The 20,833-nt window shown below is 40.6% G+C and overlaps 2 protein-coding genes and 1 pseudogene across 2 annotated transcripts; 1 reads left to right on the top strand and 2 right to left on the bottom strand.

Annotated features, from left to right (window-relative positions):
* Positions 1-3,491: 3,491 nt before the first annotated feature.
* LOC131905935 (regenerating islet-derived protein 3-alpha-like) lies at positions 3,492-5,937 on the bottom strand. The gene is made up of 5 exons (XM_059256725.1): positions 5,862-5,937; positions 5,041-5,159; positions 4,715-4,852; positions 3,804-3,930; positions 3,492-3,559 (listed from the first exon to the last, which is right to left on the bottom strand). The coding sequence occupies exons 1-5, from the start codon at positions 5,935-5,937 to the stop codon at positions 3,492-3,494; spliced, it is 528 nt and encodes a 175-aa protein (XP_059112708.1).
* A 5,331-nt stretch (positions 5,938-11,268) lies between these two features.
* LOC131905934 (pancreatic beta cell growth factor-like) lies at positions 11,269-14,794 on the top strand (annotated as a pseudogene).
* A 3,120-nt stretch (positions 14,795-17,914) lies between these two features.
* LOC131905933 (regenerating islet-derived protein 3-beta) lies at positions 17,915-20,395 on the bottom strand. Its single transcript, XM_059256724.1, has 5 exons — positions 20,136-20,395; positions 19,493-19,611; positions 19,174-19,311; positions 18,456-18,582; positions 17,915-18,191 (listed from the first exon to the last, which is right to left on the bottom strand). The coding sequence occupies exons 1-5, from the start codon at positions 20,209-20,211 to the stop codon at positions 18,124-18,126; spliced, it is 528 nt and encodes a 175-aa protein (XP_059112707.1). The 5' UTR covers positions 20,212-20,395; the 3' UTR covers positions 17,915-18,123.
* Positions 20,396-20,833: the final 438 nt, after the last annotated feature.

Below are 20,833 nucleotides of genomic sequence, written 5' to 3'. Positions count from 1 at the left end.
TAAAAAGAGTAGCTCAGAATTCTTTTGTAATTTCAGAAGAGACTAAATTCTCTCTTATAGGGCAGGTGGGTTATGGGTAGTCCTAGTTGATGCAGGGAAAAGACGTAGATTAAGGAGAGCTCAGGCAACTCCCCATCCAGAGAAACAGCATTTGAGCTCTGAAGAAACAGAGTACAAAGACAACCTTACTGCTAGAGTTATCTGATAGTTGATCCCAAAATTATCTTTTTGAATTTTTAAGGCACACCCTGTGTAGTGATTCTCTCATATATAAGTGAGAGCATGCAGAATTTGAAGTTCCATGCCTGCATTATTTCAATTGACATAATGTCCTGTAGCTTCACTGATGTGCTAACAGGTGACGGAATTTTCTTGCACCTAAAGGCTGAATAGTATTCTATTGTGAACATAACATATAAGGAAAATCAAGGCCAGGAGACATGCTGTTGCAGAAGACTAGGCTATTCCCAGGACCCAAGTCCACTGGCTCACATGCCTGTAATTCCAGGTCCAGAATCTCTAACGCCCTCTTCTGGCCTCAACTGGAGTATGACTCACATATGTATATCACCCCACAGCCCATACACATAATTAAAATAAAATGAATCTTCTTAAAGGAAAGTCTGTTCATCTACATCTTTTCAATTATGAGTAATGCTGAAAGAAATACATAGCAAAAGATATTCCATTTCATATTGATGCTGTTTACTTTGGGTGTTTATTCATCAGGGGATTGCTGTATCACATGACACTTCTATTTCTTGTTTTTTGAGGAAGCCCCATATTTTACATAATGGCTGTAGAATTACTTTCCTATTAAACATGTAAACACATTTCCTTTTTTTCTCCATCCACCCCAACATTTATCTTTCATCTGCTGCTCATAGTCATGGTAACAGGTGCAAGGAGAGGCCACATGATGATTTTAATTTGCATATGCCTGACAATTAGAGATGATAAACCTTGTCTTTCAAACACACCTGTGATCATTATAACTCCTTTTGAGTGGTGTCTATTCATTGTCTTTTTAATTAGGTTAATTCTTCTTACATGATTCAATTGTTTGAGATCCTTGGATGTTTTGTGTATGAGCCATTGGTCTCATATACAATCTCTAAGTATTTTCTTCTGTTCTGTAGATCCACTTTCTATTCTGACAACTGCTGCATTATTTGACAGACACTTTTTCATTTATTTTCATATTTTTATTTTTGGAATTATAATATAATTACAACATTTCTCCTTTTTCTTCCCTCCTTCCTAAGCCTTCAATGTACCCCTACCCATTCTCCTTCATGTTCTTGGCCCCTTTTTTTCACTAATTGTTGTTGCTTGAATATATATATATATATATATATATATATATATATATATATATTAATATATATGTATTCCTAAATATAACCTGTTCAGTCTGTATTGTGTTACTTGTATTTATGTTTTCAGGTAGACACTTTTTATTTTTGGTACACTCATTTGTCTCTTTTTTGGCTTTTTACCTATACTTTTGGATTCACATCTAATAATATTGCCCAAACTAATGTATTATCAAAATTTCACCAATGATTTCTTCATGAATTTAGTAATGCAATCAAGTCTTTAATCTATTTTAGATTAATTTTTATTTTACTTACTTTTAAGTCTTATTATTTTTCGTTTATTTTGGGTACATATGTGTGATGAGAAAGGTGCATGTGTGCTACATGTGTGTGAAAGTCAGTGTTCTCTGCTTATACCATTTGAATCCTGAATTGAACTCCCATCTGCAGGCTTGACAACAGGTACTTTTACCCACTGAGTCATCTCTCTGGTCTTTGAAATAATTTTTAACTGCTCATATTTCTGCATGTGGATATCAGATGAGTATGGATATATGTATGGATATGTAGACGTAATTTTTGTTCAATTAGTTCTTGAAAAGTTTGATCCTGTCACTTAATCATTGTTCTGTATTTTCACAATTTTCGGTTGCATGTTAATAGACAACCTAACCACTGGGATAGACAAGAAATCTAGGTCTATTCAAAGCTAATCTAATCTAGCTTTGAATGACAACTTTGTGGGAGTTCAGATGTGTGTGAATCACTGTATCAGAATGGTTCATGTAGTCATGAGGGATAGCCTACAGGCAGGGCCATAGGAGATTATCAAATCCTGAGGTCTAGTGCTGTGGGATGGTCTGTATGTCAAATGTGTTGCTGATTGGTCAATAAATAAATCACTGATTGGCCAGTGGCCAGGCAGGAAGTATAGGTGGGACAAGGAGGAGAATAAAGCTGGGAAGAGGAAGGCTGAGTCAGAGACACTGCCAGCCACTGCGATGACAAACAGCATGTGAAGATGCCGGTAAGCCACGAGCCACGTGGCAACTTATAGATTAATAGAAATGGGTTAATTCAAGATAGAAGAAGTAGATAACAAGAAGCCTGCCATGGCCATACAGTTTGTAAGCAATATAAGTCTCTGTGTTTACTTGGTTGGATCTGAGTGGCTGTGGGACTGGCGGGTGACAAAGATTTGTCCTGACTGTGGGCAAGGCAGGAAAACTCTAGCTACAGTCTGTTTTACTGAGATTGACTCAGTATTAGGTAGAAAATGGGAAAATTCCATCGACAGCGAAAAGATTGGCCAGGCACTCAGCATTTCTAAAGTCTATATGCATGAGTCCTGGTCTGGTGGCTAGGACGACAGGTGTAGCTTGGAGTCTCAGACTGCAGAGTCCCTCCTGATGATGTGGTAGGTGGTATAGCAATTGAGGCTGTGAGGCTTGCTGGACTCTTAATTAAGCAGATGAGATTTAGTTGACAGTAGCACATCTTAATATCCTGAAGAGATCCTTGGTGATCACGAAGGTCAGTTTAGATCCAAAGCATGTGGGGGTTTTCTTAAACGTGGGCAAAAAGAGTTGAAATGACCTGAGGAGTGGGCCTGAGGTTTGGGGTAGGGTTAGGATACCAATATGGGAATCACAGCACTGGATTTAACTGGATTACCCTACTTTTACTGCCCTGGGTAGATATGGAGGGTGAATATACCCTCCTTCTGCCCATCAGTGAATGTGTGAGAGGACAGTGTTTCCATCTATCTATAAGACAACACTAAGTAGAATCCACACTCATCATAGCACACCAGGTGGGATGCACGGAACTGTAGTGAACATGCACTTTCCTTCCCTGACCACACTCTGACGCCCCACAGTCTTACCAAGAAAGTAAAACACGAAAGTACAAAGGTTTTTTTCTTAATTATTATTATTATTATTATTATTATTATTATTATTATTATTATTATTTACCTGCAAGATCTCAAACCACAAACTATACAGAAAAGCCTGAAATAAGCTTAAGGAGGTGGATGGAAAAGATTAAAAAAAAAAAAAACAGACTAATAACTCTGATTCAGGACTGTGAAGTGAGCACAGCCTTGCTGGGTGAATCTTTGTATTCAATCCATTGTTTTGAGCTTCATGATAAACTCAGGTTGCTGCCTTCTTACCCCTTGAACTTGCAGATAAAAGGTAATGCCCCATCACAGTGATGATCTCCCCATTTCAGAAACCCTAGAGAGAAGAGACACATAGGATCTTGTGATGTCATGGTGGGGCACCTCAGAACCAGTACTAGTCTCAGAAGCCTTTATTTCAGCTTCACCCACTCCCGATCCCACGGAAAGAACCATGAAAGTTAGAGGAGCACAAATCCATGCTGAATTCCCTAGTTTAGGAGGATAGTCACAAGGTCAGACTCAGTGGTAGAGGAGAGGTGTGAAAAACATTAGGCAAAGGAGCTGCTTCCATTTTTTACCTGAGCTTGCTGTCAGACTCCCACAGTGACCACGGTTTACAACAGAGGAAGGATTTCCATCCCAGTTAAAGTAATTCATTATATCAGAGTTACTCCACTTCCATCCACCTCCATTGGGTTCTTGACCCTGCACAGTAGATGTGTGAAGAGCAAGTACATTAGAGCTTCATGGAATTTGGCCCATTCCTCCATGCTGTCGAGATGCCTTTGTACTTGGAAGTTTGGATTTAACTTCTATCCCCTGCAGGCTTCTCCTTGCCAATAATCACAAGAACTGCAAAACTACAGTAACAAGGTACTGGCTACATGATGAGGAATGACACATTTCAGCATAGCCTCTGAGTCTCACAGTATCTTCTCTATAAATTACAAAAGTAGGAGGTGGAGAGATGACTCAGCAGTCAAGAGCACTGCCTGCTCCTGCAGAGGACACAAGATTGGCTTCCATCAACCATATGGTGGCTCAAAACCATCTATAATGCCAGTTCTAAGGGATCGGAAGCCATTTTCTGACTTTCTCAAGCACTAGGCATGGCATACAGATGGTGCACATACATACATTCAAGGAAAACATACAAATAAATAAATCTAATTTTTGAAGAATAAATATAAATCTTGTCTTAATTTACAATGCTCTGAGAACTCTTTATAAAGACTGCTTGAAGGTCAAAGAGCTCACCAGTCGGATTTCTTAAAGAAAAATGCAAAAGCTGATGACAGGTAAAGAAATAAAGCTGAAGATTAGGAACTGCTGTAGAGTTCAACCCTTCATTCTGGCATTGAGGACTCTAATGTCCCCCAACATCTGAGTGCTAGGTCCTCCTCATGTTGTACATGGACTGGAGACAAAGAACTGTGCTTGGGAGACATCAGCTTCTGGAGATGAAACAAAGGAAAAGATAGAATCTCACCATTGTGGGATCATGGAGCCCAATCCAGATGTCTCGGTAGTTGTTCACTCTGCCATTCACCAGGGCCGACACAAAGGAAGACTCGGACTCACTATGAATAGACACAAGGTGTCCGGAAGGTCTCTTCTGGCAGGCCAGCTATATGAGGGAGAGAATGAGAGAGAGACTGAGATTTCACTGGTGGGGTAGATGTATGTGAGTAGAAAGAGTACATAAAAGAAAGAACAGTCATTCTGGTTCCCATGGAATCATAGAAACTTGAGACTTCTACTGGCACCATTTCATACTTTATGCTGTTATCCTCAATCCCACCCTTCAACACTCACATCTGCTTGATACCAGGATTTGGGCGTCATAAACAGGGCATAGCAGTGGGAGTTATAGACCTTGGAGCCTGTGGGGCAGCTGATACGTGGAGAGGGCACTTTCTTCTGGGAGTCTTCTCCTGGGGGTGGACAGAGATAAAGAGAAGATGGAATGAGATGGAGAGTGGGGTTCAACTTAAGAAAAGGTTTATGAATCCTGTTTTTTGGAGTTGTGGCTACCATCATGACAGCAATAGCCTCAATAAACTTTTCTTCTTGCTGTCTTGTTTATCGTTTGTTTTTGCTTTTATTCTTTTTTTTTTTTTTTTTTTTTTTGAGACAAAGTCACTCTGTAGCCCTAGCTGTCTTGGAACTCACTATGTATATCAAGCTGGTCTTGAATTTATAGAGATCCTCCTGCCTCTGCCTCCTGAATGCTGGGATGAAAGGCATGTTTTTATAACACCTTTCATGTAGAAGAGCTTCTCCTTTCATTTGTCATTTTCTACATATTACACAGTCTGTGACACTCAATTCTCTGCACTATCTATTTGTAAAATTCATTACTGACCCTCATACTTCACTTCTCCAACACACTAACATAATTTAGAGCCTCCTGGCAAAATGGAAGCCCTCTGATTCCCCTGTAGATGAAAAACTGGACAACTGTGCTACTTCTCACCACCAGTGACCTAGAAGAAAACAATGATGGATGAGTTGCAGACGACTTTACTGCATGGAAACTCCTCACAATTCCCACAGGAGACTCTTCAGAACCTTCCTTTGCTTCTTGGCTCTGAACACTCACAGGGAATTCAGTTGTAGAGGCAAAGAAACCTTACCTTGCACCTGAGATAGGAGCATCAGGCAGGAGAGCATCAGCCAGTACACACTGCTGAGGGCTGGTTGATGCAGCATCTTGTCTGTGAGGAAGGAGTAATCAGGGCTCGAGAGAGAATGTGGTCAGAGAAAACATGGAAAGAGGGCTGTCCCTCCCATCCAGCCTTGCTTTGATCTGCAGGGATACACTGAACCCCACCTCTGTTTTTCTAAGGTCTGGAATGAATGAAGTATCCACATTTCCCCCTTTCCCTGAAAACTCCCCAGGAAACCACTGCTGATTCTCAGAGCCCTATTCTCCGTCAGGACATGGACTCTCCCGCATCTTCTGTGGTATGAGAGGTGAACCCCTGCAAGCCTCTCATCATCTTCCAGCTCCCACTTACCCTTCTTGCAAAGATCTGGGGTGCTATGTCAGGGCAGAGATAACTCGGCTTTTATAAAAGGATTTAAGGGAGGGGCATCAAAGTGAATAACTGGAATGCTTATGCAAGTCTGGGTAGTGGGTAGTGCTTGGCATGGACTAAAGGAGGTTCCCAGAAACAGCAGGAGGCTTTTCCTGGCAAACACCAGGAACTACCACACCAAGAGCCATTTCCTTTTAGCAAATCTGCTCTGTCCCCAGGTGCTGGTGATGTTTGAAATTCTGCCTTGTATTCTCTATCAGATACCTTCTTCTCAGAAACTTAAGTGAGGCTAACTTGTAGCCTCATAATCTCAAGCTATAGAGATTTATGTGATTTTGTAATACATGAATACACACATGCATATATACATGTATACATACATACACTTAGTATGCAACCCAGAAGAAATTATTCACTTCATATACTTTTCTCTGTTCAACTATATCAGCTTAAAGTCTTTATTTTCCAATATGATTATAGCTATTTCTACTCACTTCTGCATTCAATTTTTTTTTTTTAGAATATCCTTCGCACTCCTTCCCACCCAGTCTGTGTTTCTCAGCCTATGTGGCGAGCATTTTGCAGGTAACATGTTACTGGGTCTTGCTTTTTAATATAGTTAGTCATCAAAAATATTTCACTTATATTTTCTTTTACTCTTTACCATTTACATTCAGGGTTATTACTGAAAAGTATGTGGTTGTTCCTGTAACTTTATTGATATTTCTTCTTGTTTTCAGTGTTCTGTGCCCATTTCTTCTGCTCTTAACCACTTGGTCATTCCCTATGTTGAACTTGGTTGGTCTCTTCCTATTTCTCATTGGTTTGCTTCCTCCCCTGTTAATATACTTTTCCATGATGTCACAAATGTGCTTGTCTTTCTTCCTCTTCTATGAGTATTATTCTCATGCCTATCTTCTTCAGGGATGGTTTCATAGTTATGAATTTTAGTTTTTTCTTGTTATTTTTTTTCTTTTAAACCTGAAGCATAACCATCACGCATATATTTATCTTGAGTGATCGTTATTTTCTTTCAGGACTTAAAATATACCATTCCATGTTCTCATAAACGCCATAGTTTCTGCCAAGGAGTCACGTTTGTACATGTCTAAGCCCTTGTTTCTGACAGATTTTTAGTTTTGTTTTTGTTGGCTGCTTTGACTAGATTAGCTTTAGAGGCACACAGGCAATCATTCCTGTAGTAACAAACTTTTCACCAAGTGGAATAAACAATTGAATCTTTCATCAGAAAAATAAAGATTAAACCAGAAGTTTGTAGTCTACAATAATTTCTTCAAAGTGAATGAACAGTGTGGACTTTCTCCAACAAGGTCCCAGAAAACTCAGTCCCAGCAGAAATAATAAAGGATATTTAGCATGAAAAAATGATAAAGGTCCCATAATACACATCTGTTTAAAGAAAAGTGCTGAAAGGCATGGAAAAGGAACGAAATACTATGGGTTTTGTTGTACCCAGAGTCCCCCAAAGACTATCAAAAGACCAAATTCTATGCAAAAGCAGAGTCTTTTTACTGTTTCCGGTTAACCTGGGCCTCTCCGTCCATCTGGCACAGCAGCAGATCAGGAGAGACCCCAAGTAGCAAGGGGGTAGGGTACTTAGAGGGAGCAAAGCAAGGGGGGTTCTTGGCATCTACAAACTACATAGGAGAAGACTCAGGATTGGTTTATGTGAGTGGCAATCATGTTAGTAACTTTTAATTGGCTTGGTTTAGTGGGAGGTTACAGTTATCCATTTTTGGGCAGGCCCAGACAAGTCTCAGGCTTTGTCTTTGAACTGCTATGGAGACAGGCTGACCTAGCACATACTGACTATGGGGTCTGGCTCTGTAGTCCAGGCTTGGTGCATCCTATTTCCCTGTTGTTTGGCAGGGGCATCAGGGATTGTCTTTTGTGCATGGCCATCTCAGAAGCTGCTTGCTCAGTCTCAGGGAACTGAAATTAAGGCCTGATCTCTGAGAGAAGACTGAGTAGCCTGTTCTGGCATCTCCTTGGTCCTTTCAGGTTTTGTATTTTAATGAAACCTAGAGATAATACTTACTGAAAAAAATAATAGTAAATGCATGTTAGTGACTAATGTCTACCTAAAGGTGGAATTAAAGAGGACACTATCACACAGATGACAGAACTTAGAATGAACTATATCACAATTATTTTTTGTGTGTTAAATTAGGACTGAACTAAGATCAATATACAACATTCTCATTTTTCAGTGTCTCTATGTAGCCCAACTGTCTTGGAGTTCTTCCTACCTCAGCCTCCTAAGGGCTAGGATGACACCCATGCCCTACCATGCCTTATTTCATATTAAATTTGAGTGGTCTCGTTCTTACTTAACCAAAAGTTATTATTTTCATCATTATTTTTGTTCCATGGGGAAGAGAAGCCTCTTCTCTCAAAGAGTTTCTTATTTTTTGGATTTTAATGATTATACCTACAAGTTGGAACAAGCTATTTTACTTCATGTATTTGTGAAATAAATGCTATATGTTAATCAGGGTTCTTAAACTGTCTTCTCTCAAGACTCCTATAGTCATAAAGTTCACAGAGAAAAATGCTTGAATGTTTATTCAGTGATACGAAGCTAATCCGGTATGCCCAAGATCTTGGGGGTAAGCCTCTACACCACAGACAGGGCAAATCTCCAAAAGCTTTAGGCTAGGAATGTAAATTAGTCATCCAGTGTTTTCTGGTATGTGCAAGGCTCTGCTTCACTTGTCAATACCTCAAAGCAAGTAAGAGAGCTGCAAAAATTTTTGCTGCATGTGAAGTAGATAGATAGATAGATAGATAGACACACAGATCAGAACAAAAGGCCTTACATATGATAGAATTGTCCTTCAGGATCCTTGGGACATTTGTTCCAGGACCCCTCTAATCACCAAAATGCAGAGTCCCCAGGAACCCCAAATCCAAAGATGTTTAAGTTCTTTATATAAAATTGCGTAGTGTGTGCATATAACTCTTGTGCATTCCCTTGTATGTTTTAAATCATCTCTAGATTACTTATAATAAGTTAAACAACATAAATACTACATAAATATTTGTTATGCTATAATATTTAAAAATGACAAGAAAGATTCTGTACATGTTCAACACAGATGAAAATTTAAAAATATTTTACCTACCATTGACTGAATTTGTATGTGTAGAACTTCTGGAATTAAATAAATTATTGTTGTCTATAGATAGGTAAACAGTAATAGACTGCAAAATGTTAACTTTTAAAATATTTACTAATTCACAAGGGTTATTGCTTTGAAACATCTGAACAAATTTCCCATATATGAACCACTGAATTTTCTCTGTTCATTTAGAAAATCAAGGAAATCATGACTTACCGCACAACTGCACAGCAGTCTGTCTTAGACAATGCTACCCTGAGTTTCAATATCAGACTTCCCACACAGTCGCACAGACTATGACAACAGGTGCTTAAAAGCAGGTCTTTAACTCCACTAGTTATTCCATGGAGTCATCGAGTTCAAGGGCATTTAGAAGAGAGTATGTCTTTTGCCGATGGCAAATGTGTAGATGTAGTTGACACAGGGTGATGATGCTAACTTACTTAACATATACTTTTTAGCCATGTTTTCTTAGCCTTTATGGATAAAAATGTCAGCACAGTGGAAACCGATAATAACATTAACATATATGCTATAAAAAGTAGGAGGCTGGAGTGATAGCTTGGCAGTTGATTGCACATACTCTTCTTTCAGAGGACCAGGGCTTGGTTTCCAGCACCCAAGTCAGGCAGTTTATAACTGTCTGTAAATAGATGATATGAAACCCTCTTCTGGTCTTCTTGGACACCTGAATGCACATGCATATACTCACACAGATATACACTCACATACACATACACACAGACACATGCATGCATATTGTTTAAAAAAATCTTTAAAGGAAAAGAAAACTGGAATCATTTTTGAAAATCTTAAAACCCCTATGAGTATGTGATCAAAGTCAGTATACTATTCTGAGGTATAATTCTGAGCTGAAAACTCACTAGCAAACTCCCTTTTAGTATTCACACATGGAAGTAGCTAGAATCTAATCTATTCAGCTGCTGTTCCTTAAAATCCTGGCTACAATGTTGACTCAGTGGTTACTTTAAACTTTATTTCATCCTAAAACGTTGAAGCAACCATTTGAACCAGGAATTCTACTTTGTATTAAATACTTGATCTCCATCACTCAACAAATCAAGTTTTAACACCAAATTTCATCCTTTTGATGCATCTTTAATCTTATTAGATAGGTAGAAAAATGCACCTGTAGCTACAGAAGTCAGTTTTTCAGTACAACTGAAAATGCATTTCTGATTTTATACAAATATACACATTTCCTTTGAAAACTAAAAATTGTAATTTTTATAATTTTTTTTTTCAGAACTGCATAATCTACATCATGAGGCTGCCTGTGTTTACTTAACTTTCCCAGAATTTGACACCTGGTAGAGGGTGGCAGGATTTCAAACTCAACCTGCATCTGAGGACAGAGCTGGCCTAACAGGAAAGGAGCCACATGTGTGGCAGTTCCCAGTCTTTGCCGTGAAAAGTCCTGTGTTCTTACTGGAAACCTCTTTGAATTCATGCCAAGCACTGCCCACCACCCTGGCCCGCATAAGCACTCACTCATTCACTTGGATGCCCCTCCCACAGTTACCTCTGTCCTGACACACCATCCCAGTTCTCTGTAAGATCAGAGAGACTGACAGGGAGTCACCAGTTACACTGCAGGAGAAGGTGGAGTAAGGTCTCTAACCTCACAAGGTTATGCTCTGAAACTCAGCGGAGCTGGGAGCTGAAAGGTGAATGTGGTTTCTCCATTTTGTTCCAGAACAGAAGGAGAGAGATCAGACCCAAACGAGTGCTTCCCTGCAGAGCCAGACAAACAGGAAAAAAAGAGGCGGTGGTCTACTTCCATGTCCTCCCTGACCACATGCCCATCAGCGGCTTCTTCCTTCTCCCTCACAGATACCATGATACCTCCCATGACCCTTTGTAGCATGTCCTGGATGGTGCTTTCCTACCTGATTACCTTTGTTGGGTGCAAGGTAAAGTTGCTCTGCATCTAGCACTGGGTTCCCCATGAGTGTTCAGCGGCCAGGGGAAGAGAAAAGGCTCTGGAGGGTCTCCTGTGTTAAGTATGAGGAGTATCCCCACAGGAAATCTTCCTCATCCTTCCTCCCTCTGGATAATGGGGGAGGTGGGATATACCACAGTGCTTCTTTGTCATGGAAGGAAAGTTTCCCATGTTGTCAGCAGGTCTTAATTTGTGTTTGGCAGGTTAAAAAAGGCAAATGGAAATGTCAGAAACGAACCCTAAGGAAGGAGAGAGAGGACAGAGGATGAACCCCACAGCCTGTCACCCCAGCAAAGGGAGAAAATAAAAGGCTATTAAATGCAGGAAGGATAAAATAAAAACTCAGGCTTTTCCACATGAAGAAGTCTTTCTAAATTAAAAACCTAAAGTTGGGGATATGATAGCTCAGTCAGTAAAGTGCTTGTTAAACAAGCACAAGGACCCACATGGAATACCCAGAACCCATGCAGATGAAACTTGCCATGGTGGTGTATGTCTTTAATCCAAGCACTGGAGAAATGTGTACAGAAATATCCATGGGGAATCACTGGATGGCCACTCTAGCAATGTCCATGACCTCCGAAGTCCATTAGAAACCCTTTTAAAAAATACAATATGGCCGGGCGGTGGTGGCGCACGCCTTTAATCCCAGCACTCGGGAGGCAGAGCCAGGCGGATCTCTGTGAGTTCGAGGCCAGCCTGGGCTACCAAGTGAGTTCCAGGAAAAGGCGCAAAGCTACACAGAGAAACCTTGTCTCGAAAAACCAAAAAAAAAAAAAAAAAAAAAATACAATATGAATAGGGACTGAGGAAAGACACTTGAGACTGACCTCTGGCATTCATGTCTACATGCTCATGTATACTCCTGCACAAACACCCCCCCCCCCGAACACACATGCGCACACACAAACACACACACACACACACACACAAATACACACACACGAGAGAGAGACAGAGACAGAGACAGAGACAGAGAGGGAGACAGAGAGAGACACAGGGAGAGACAGAGAGACAGAGACAGAGAGAGAGATAGAAAGAAAGAGAGAGACAGAGAGAGAGGCACACATACATACACAGAGAGAGAGAGAGAGAGAGAGAGAGAGAGAGAGAGAGAGAGAGAGAGAGAGAATTCACTACCTGAGAATTTGGGAAAGGGTAAAAGTGGGAACTCAGGATTAGAATCATAATTTCTTTTTTTTTTTTTTTTTTTTTTTTTGGTTTTTCGAGACAGGGTTTCTCTGTGTAGTTTTGCGCCTTTCCTGGGACTCACTTGGTAGCCCAGGCTGGCCTCGAACTCACAGAGATCCGCCTGGCTCTGCCTCCCGAGTGCTGGGATTAAAGGCGTGTGCCACCACCGCCCAGCTAGAATCATAATTTCAAGTGAGGCTTCAGAAGCATTTTCAACGTTGACCACCTTTCTCTTATCTCCACTCTTTTATTCACTCTATCACTGTCTATATCTCATTAAAAACCAGGTGAAGTATCCCAAATGAAAGCACCTTTTCCATGCATCAGCTGTCCCCAAGGCTCCCATGCCTATGGCTCCTATTGCTATTCACTAATACCGCCTTGTTATTTTGATACCACGGATCTGGACTAATGCAGAAGTGAGTGATGACAGACATAGTTGGGAGCAGTAGAAGAAAGTACTTCTGGGTCAAGAGGAGTGTTGGATTTCAATCTTCATGGTTTATTTGAGTAAGATGAACCCATTTCCTCATTTCTTCTCTACCATTTCCCAGTGGGATTTTCATATCTTTTCCGGTCTGTCCTTCAAACAGCTGGCCTGCCAGATTCATTTCTCAGGACATGTGGCATTTCTGCTCAGGACTGGTGAAACTACCTCCATGTCCTCCCTGATGAAGAACAGTTTGGCTACCTACCAATACATCTTAATTGGACTCCATGATCCCACACATGTGCAATCCTATCTTTGCCTTGCTTTTTCCCTATAGTGACTTTTATCCCTGTGGAAGACTCCCTCTGACTCCCCAGAAAAAAAAATAGGTCATAGATCTTGAATGTTGAGTGGCATTAGAGCAAGGGAAATATCAGCTGAAGAGCTCAGTGCTGTGGGATGTTCTGTATGCTGTGAATGTGTTGCTCTGATGGGTTGATAAATAACATGCTGATTGGACAGCAGCCAGGCAGGAAGTGTAGGTAGGATAAGCAGACAAGGAGAATTCTGGGAAGAGAAAGACTGAGTCAGGAGATGTCAACCTGCTGTCCAGGGAGCAGCATGTAATGGCACATAGGTAAAGCCACAGAATACATGGTGAAATATAGATTAACAGAAACGGGCTGAGATTAAGTGTAAGAGCTAGTCAGTAGTTAGCCTGAGCTAATGGCTGAGCAGTTTTAATTAATATAAGCTTCTGTGTGTTTACTTGGGTCTGAGTGGCTGCGGGACTGGAGGGTGAGAGAGATGTATCCTGACCACAGGCCAGGTGGGAGACAGGAAAAAATTGTCTATAGTTGAGCTCTATGGAAGTCTCAGACTTCCCATGAAGTTTGTATGCCTGTTGTTGACTTTTTCTGAGTTCTCACATGAGACCTTGGAAGATGGTTTCATTAACCTCAGAGAATCTGCACATACAATTTCAAGCAATACTGAACAAAGAAATGTTCCATATTTTCCCTTTATAATATAGATTTTTGTTTGTTTGTTTCTGAAGAAACCTCAAATGTACCACTAGTTGTACTTACCAAGAACAGATCGATTTCAGTAGATCCCAATCTTATTCTATAGATTCTGGGGTTTGTAAATAAGACTAAGGACTTCTGGAATAATATTCTACCAGAAGGCTCTTGGCAATTGGGTATGATCATACCAAGTTGGGAAGACTTTTCACCATTGAATTTCCAGAAGCATTTTCAATGAACAGGTTTTTAAACAAAGGTATCATGTAAACAGAGTGCTAATGAATCTTTGCCACCCACTGCTTCCCACTTTATAGGGTGCACAACCTATTGGAAGTGGATGGAAGTGGAGCAGCTCTGACGTGCTGACCTACTATAACTGGAAGAGGAACCCCTTCCAGTTGCTGCAGACCTTGGTTATTGTGCAGCTTTGTCTCAGGCCTCAGGTAAGACAGATAAAAGCCAGCTCTGATGAAACTCATCTTCTCACATCCAGTTTGACCTCCTGGGCATGACTGGGATCTGGGAAATAGTGTGGACTTGTGCTCTGCCATCTTATTTCATGGTTCCTTTGTGCCTCCTCCCCTTGGAGATGCAACAGTGATTAGCATGCTGGAGGGATATCTAAGTCCAGGGCAGAGATTGAATTGTTCTTTCTTTGAGTTCACAGGTTCACCTGCCCCATTCCTTTTACCTCTTGTGTCTCTGTAGGATAACAGAAGTAGAGAGATTACAATTGTGAAATACAGCCTCCCTATGTCTGTAAATTCAAGGGCTAGGGCAGTTCTAATTTCAACAGCTTGAACATATTCTAAAGTTCACATGAACAAGGGAGCTTGTATGAAGATTCACCCAGAAAGAGCAAGTTCTACCCCCCCACACACACACCTAATCTCTCATCTCATCTCTGCTGTTCTTCCACCAGCACATTCTCTGGGGACTGTGACCTAAAAATTAAGAAAACAACAATAAAATGTAGTCAATAATCTGTTCTTTTGTGCTCCATTTTTGCATAATGCTGTGTGAAGTGTTGCAGAGCAGTTACACAAGGAAACTCTGATAATCCCTACATCCCAGTTCTAACCATTTTTCATAAGAACCAATATCTAACTATGTGTCTGCAATAAAAGTGTGGACAGGGCTTATGAAAGGTGATGTTGTGAACAGATGAAGGCGTTGCCCTCCCATCTCACTGACTATCCATACATACTCTTCATGTTTGGATACATGGAGTCTGATGTTGTTTGAGTAGTCTACCTCAAATATCATCTCTGCAGCATAACTTTTAGCAAAATACACTCTACCTTCAGTAATCAAACTTTCATAGAATATGGTTTAAAAATACTTCTTCCACGGACTTACCATAAAGGTATAAGTAGAGAGTCCTGGACCTTCTTACTCCCTCATTTCCAATAAAATGTCAAAAATTTAAATGGAAAATTGATAACAGGATAAAAGTTAGGAGGAGAAGAAATAAGGAGATAATAATTGAAATTAGAAGGAAAGAAAGAACATGGGAAAAGAAGAGAAAAGAAAAAAGCAAAGAAAAATGAGATATTGAAAAAGTTTACTAGAGAATAAAACATCAAAATATTGGTTTGTTTTCTTCAATGTTAAAGTCCACATATAGGCTAGGAAAGGTCTATCAAAAGATTGTAAAAATATCAGTAAAAGCTGGGCAGTGGTGGTGCATGCCTTTAATCCCAGCACTTGGGAGGCAGAGCCAGGCAGATCTCTGTGAGTTTGAGACCAGCATGGGCTACCAAGTGAGCTCCAGGAAAGACTCAAAGCTACACAGAGAAACCCTGTCTCGAAAAACAAAAACAAAAACAAAAAAAAATCAATATAAACAAAAATTTCCTTCAAGTCCAAGTGCTTGAGTTGAGTGAGTCAGAATGGCTACTCTAGCAAAGTTTTTCCCTGTGCTTCAAAAGCTGTGGGTGTCATGAACAGAGTAAACATTGGGTGCTCTCTACTTCCACACTGTTCTTATGTGGTAGCTTCCAGGGGACTAGTGCTAGTTAACTTTGACTGGAAATGGTCTGAATGTGTCTCATCTTCATTGTGTACTGGAGCAATTGTCCCACAATACAGAGCTCTTCGCATAATGATTTTCTACTGTGATTTTTGTTCTGCCTGTGCTACCTATACCTGTTGGAACTCCCCAGCTGTTCTTTTAACAGAAGGTACCTCATACCTCTACCAATTACTCACTACTGTTGTGTCCTGGATCTGTCTTCAAGTGACAGTTTTTTAAAAGTTGGATGTGGTGGTATGTCTGTAATCTCAGAACTAGGGAAGCAAAGACTGATGGATCTCAACTATCAGGGATGAACTGAGGAATTTCAGGCCACTTGAGATATCCCATATTGTAAAACAAAGTAGACAAATTCTGAGGACTAACACTTCCTAGGCACCTAAAAAACACAGGGGTTATCACTGATACATGTGTACATGCACACTCACACACAAAAAATAAATAAAACATTAATATCAGGATTTGTGTGGTCTCATATCCCAGGTCAAGACTTACAAGGAGTTTCTTAGCTTTCTCCACTCTAGAAAAATATGAAGTATAAAGGATGGAGAAGTTGGATAAATACTTTTCCTAAGCTGTGGTAAGAATTAAGTGTTTTAAGGCTGACTTCAAGGTGTCATTTTTCTCCTCCTTCTGACAGGTCTTAAAGAGATTATTCTTGCCTTTTACCATGAGAACTTGATGAATGCTGTGAGAAAAAAAATTCCCATGGGAATACTGGAGTCTCCCTGGAAGTAGAGACTGCAGGAGTGTCCTCCCCTCACCAATGGCTCACACTTAGCCTTAAGCCTTTCTCCCAACATCTTATAGGTGTAGAGGGAGGAAGAAGCTATGCCCTTGGCTCTTCTGTAAACACCAGTAAAGGGGTCTTCCCTGAGGCTTGCATTCTCTCATTAGTCCCAAAAGAATTTTTTAAAGTACTTTCAGATTTTCTTTTCGTCTTGTTGAAAAGAGAGCAAGAAGGTTCTAGAGTCTTTACCTGCACTATTCTGGTAAATCCATTTTTTACTATATTCAATAAAAATTACCATTCGTATAGATTGCATTTTTTAATGTTAGGCTTCAAAGATGACTCTTTGTTGAAATCATCAGCCATCAGCCCCCAACTGGAGCACTGACTGTGAGGAAGTCACAGCACAGTCCTCAAGGAGGATAGCCTATGTTCTTAGTTACAATGCAGTGGTAAGCATGCACCCTTAGGAACTGAGGAGCAATTGTCAGATGTCTCCTCTGCCATCCTGACAACCTTTGTCTTATTTGTCACTTGCTTGAATATTTTGGTTTCCATTTTCACATCTTTGCAGAGTTGTGTATGTTTCTTGTTTTTGGTTTATTCGTTTATTTGTTTGGTTGTTTTTTAAAGTGATAGTGGAAAAAATCATGGAGTTGGGTGGGTAGGAACATCGGGATGATCTGGAAGGAGTTGGGGGAGGGGATAAGTGTGATCATAATATATTTTATGTAAAATTTTTTTTCAATTTAAAAATGATGCACAGGGCCAGAAAGATGGCTTGGTAGGTTAAAGTTTTGTTTCTCAAGCCTGATGACCTGAGTTGGTTTGCCCTCATATTCAGGGTAATTATTAAACATAACTGGATGCAGTGGTTCCCATCTGTAAATTCAGTACCCTTGCGAAGAAATGGGAAGCAGAGGAGCTAGGACAATTCCTCTGACCCTTGTAAGTTCACTGTGTGGCAAAAATAAAAGAGACTCTGTCTCAACAGAGAGAAGGCAAGAAATGATTCCCAAAAGTTACCCTCTAATTTCCATGGGCACACTGTGGTATTCACACACCCATACTCACATGCATACATAACATAGAAATTGATGATAAATAACATTTTTAATGGAACACAAAAACTCAAAGTGTGACTCAAGTTTTATTATTGCTCTCTGAGACTTCAGGCCACAACCTATACAGAAATGACTAAGGCAAGATCTGGAAAGAACAGATGAGGGATCTGATGGGGACTGTGGATAAAACATGCTCTTCCTGAGTGAGTCTTCATATTTAGTCTCTTGTCCATGATGAGCTTCAGGACAAATTTTGGTTATTTGTTTTGGATCAGCCTAACCACTGAATTTGCAGACATAGGGCAACTTCACATCACAGGTATTATCTCTCCATTTCAGAAATCCTGGAAAGAGAAAGAGGATTAAGTAATTGAGCACTGTGGGTCTTGAGAACATAATGAAAAAATGCCTAAATCTGTGGCTTCAACTTAGAAGTCATTTCCTCATGCTCACCAGTGGTATAACCTAGAAGAAGGAGATATCCAAGAAAGATAACCAATAAAGAAGATGAGAGAGAACAAGACCACATTCCATTTCCTAACTCAGAGGTATCCGGGAATGTGAGAAGATGGGTGCACCTCTAGGCAAGGTAGCTGTCTCTTTCTTACCTGAAGCTCTTGACAAGCTGCCACAGAAACCACGGTCTAAGGCAGTGGACGGATTCCTCTCCCAGTTAAAGTAATTCATCACATCACTGTTACTCCACTCCCATCCACCTCCATTGGGTTGTTCACCCTGATGAGGCAGTAACCAGATAAAAGGTAGGGTCCTGAAAGCTCTCCATGTGTGAAACCTCAATGAAACATTGGATTCCCCCCCCAACCTCCAAGAACTCAGTAGATCATACACAATTTTCAAGAACATAGCAATAGAAATTATTATTGTCTTTGCTTCTATTTATAAACTCAGAAACTACTGATAAAATTAGGACTCACTAAATTTTTTTTGAAATATAAATGGTGGTAAACTAGCAATTTCTTCTAAAATGGAAGTAGGATGTTTATTCTATAAAGAGAAAATGTAGATTGTCTCTTTATTCTGTATTTCTTGACAACACTGAGTGCAGGCTCCCTGAAACTGAGGGAGAATTCTTCCAATGTCTCCTGTGAGACCTTTGTAAAAGTCAATAATAGGCACATGACCTTCATCTGAAGTCTAAGAATCCTCATAGAACTCAGCTCTACAACCGACCCTGCTGGTTTCCCTTGTCCCAGTGTTACCCACTGTCTGACCTCTGTGTCTTTTAGGGTTCTTTCTGGGAAGGCTGAGCAAGTGTGCCTATGTCATAATAGCATATGAGAGGACACAAACAAGAGGGAATCATACCAGGGTGGGATCATGGAGCCCAATCCAGATGTATTGGTAGCTGTTCCCTGTGCTCTTCACCAGGGAAGACAAGAATGAAGCCTCAGATCCACTAAGCACAGACACGAGGTGTCCTGAGGGTCTCTTCTGACAAGCCAACTGTGTGAGTAGCAGAATAAAACGGAAATTTAAACTTCATTGGATAATGGCAAGGGAGAGGTAGGTAAGGGCACAGGCTATATTGAAAGTCAGGTATTCATATCAGACACAATGAAAGAGAGATAATGGAATCCAACATTCCCCCATGATCCACTTGTACTTTCTACCTCCCAAGACTCACTTCTGCATCGAACCATGTCTGTGGTATCCGAAACAAGGCATAACAGTAAGAACCATAAGCCCGGGAGCCTGTGGGACAGCTAATGCGTGGTGAGGGTACTTCTTTCAGGGAGTCCTCACCTGGAGTGGAGTAAGATAAATCAAGCAATGAAAAGTGGGATTTAGATGGTCGTTCAAAATAGGGGTTATTTTTAGTAGACTATTTCTTGGAAGGAAATCAATACTAAGCCTTATTGTCTTTGAAACTTTTTTTTTAATCAACAGATGAAGTAAATGGTGCAGCCTCATTTTTCTCTTCCTTCCTATATATTAGTTCATGACTCTACCAACTCTGAGCTGATAGACTTAACTTCAGTTGTCCATCTATAGTCTTCCATAGAGTTCATTGTTATTCATCATTTTCCCCCTATCATCCTACCAACATAAATTACAGCATCCTAACAAAATGATATATCTTGTCCTTTACTGGTGACAGACCACCATGAGACTTTCCACAGCCAATGACCTGGAGGAATGCAAGATGGTGGAGCTGTTGCAGCAGGTTTCCTGTATGGATATTTCTCAAAATTCTTCATAAGACTTTCCTCTGCTCCCTGACTCTCAACACTCACAGGAACTTGGTGCTAGAGGCAGAGAAGTCTTACCTTGCACCTGAGATAAGAGCATCAGGCAGGAGAGCAGCATCCAGGACAGGCTGGCAAGGGCTCTGTGAGACAGCATCTTGTCTATGAGGGAGGAACAATCAGAGTTACTCCAGGTAGTGTGGTTAGAGAGGACATGTAGAAAGAACCATGCTTTCCTTCTTTTACTAGTCCTGTAGGGATATACTGACTATCCTATCTTCCCCCCGTGGTCCAGAAATCGATGTTTCCTCCTTTCTCTGAAAGCTCCATAGGTAGCCTTGACTGAGTCACAAAGCTCTGCATTATGTGAGAGCAAGAACTCTGGAACACCTTCTCCTAGTGAGGGGTGAACCCTTGCAAGTCTCTCATCATCTTTCAGCTCCCACTTACCCTTCTTGCAGAAATCTGGAGTGGTTTGTCAGGGCAGAGATGACTCTGCTTTTATAACAGGATTTGAGGGAGGGACATCCAACAGAAAAACTAGAATGCTGATGCAGGTTAGGGTGGTGGGTAGTGCTTGGCATGGGCTAAAGGAAGTTCCCAGAAAGAGCAGGAGTCTCTTCCTGGCAAAGATGGAGAATTTTCACAAATATTACCTCCTTCCAGTTAGTAGTCCTGCTTTACCCTCAGGTGTGAGTGAAGTTTAACCTTCCACACCCTCTTCTAGATAGTCCATTCCAGGAAACACAAGTGAACAACAGCAGCATTGGAGTACAAAT

This window comes from Peromyscus eremicus, chromosome 3 (genome assembly GCF_949786415.1).
Source record: "Peromyscus eremicus chromosome 3, PerEre_H2_v1, whole genome shotgun sequence".
Lineage (NCBI taxonomy): Eukaryota > Metazoa > Chordata > Mammalia > Rodentia > Cricetidae > Peromyscus > Peromyscus eremicus.
Note: the sequence above shows the minus strand (reverse complement) of the source record. Positions and strands in the feature narration are given on the sequence as shown.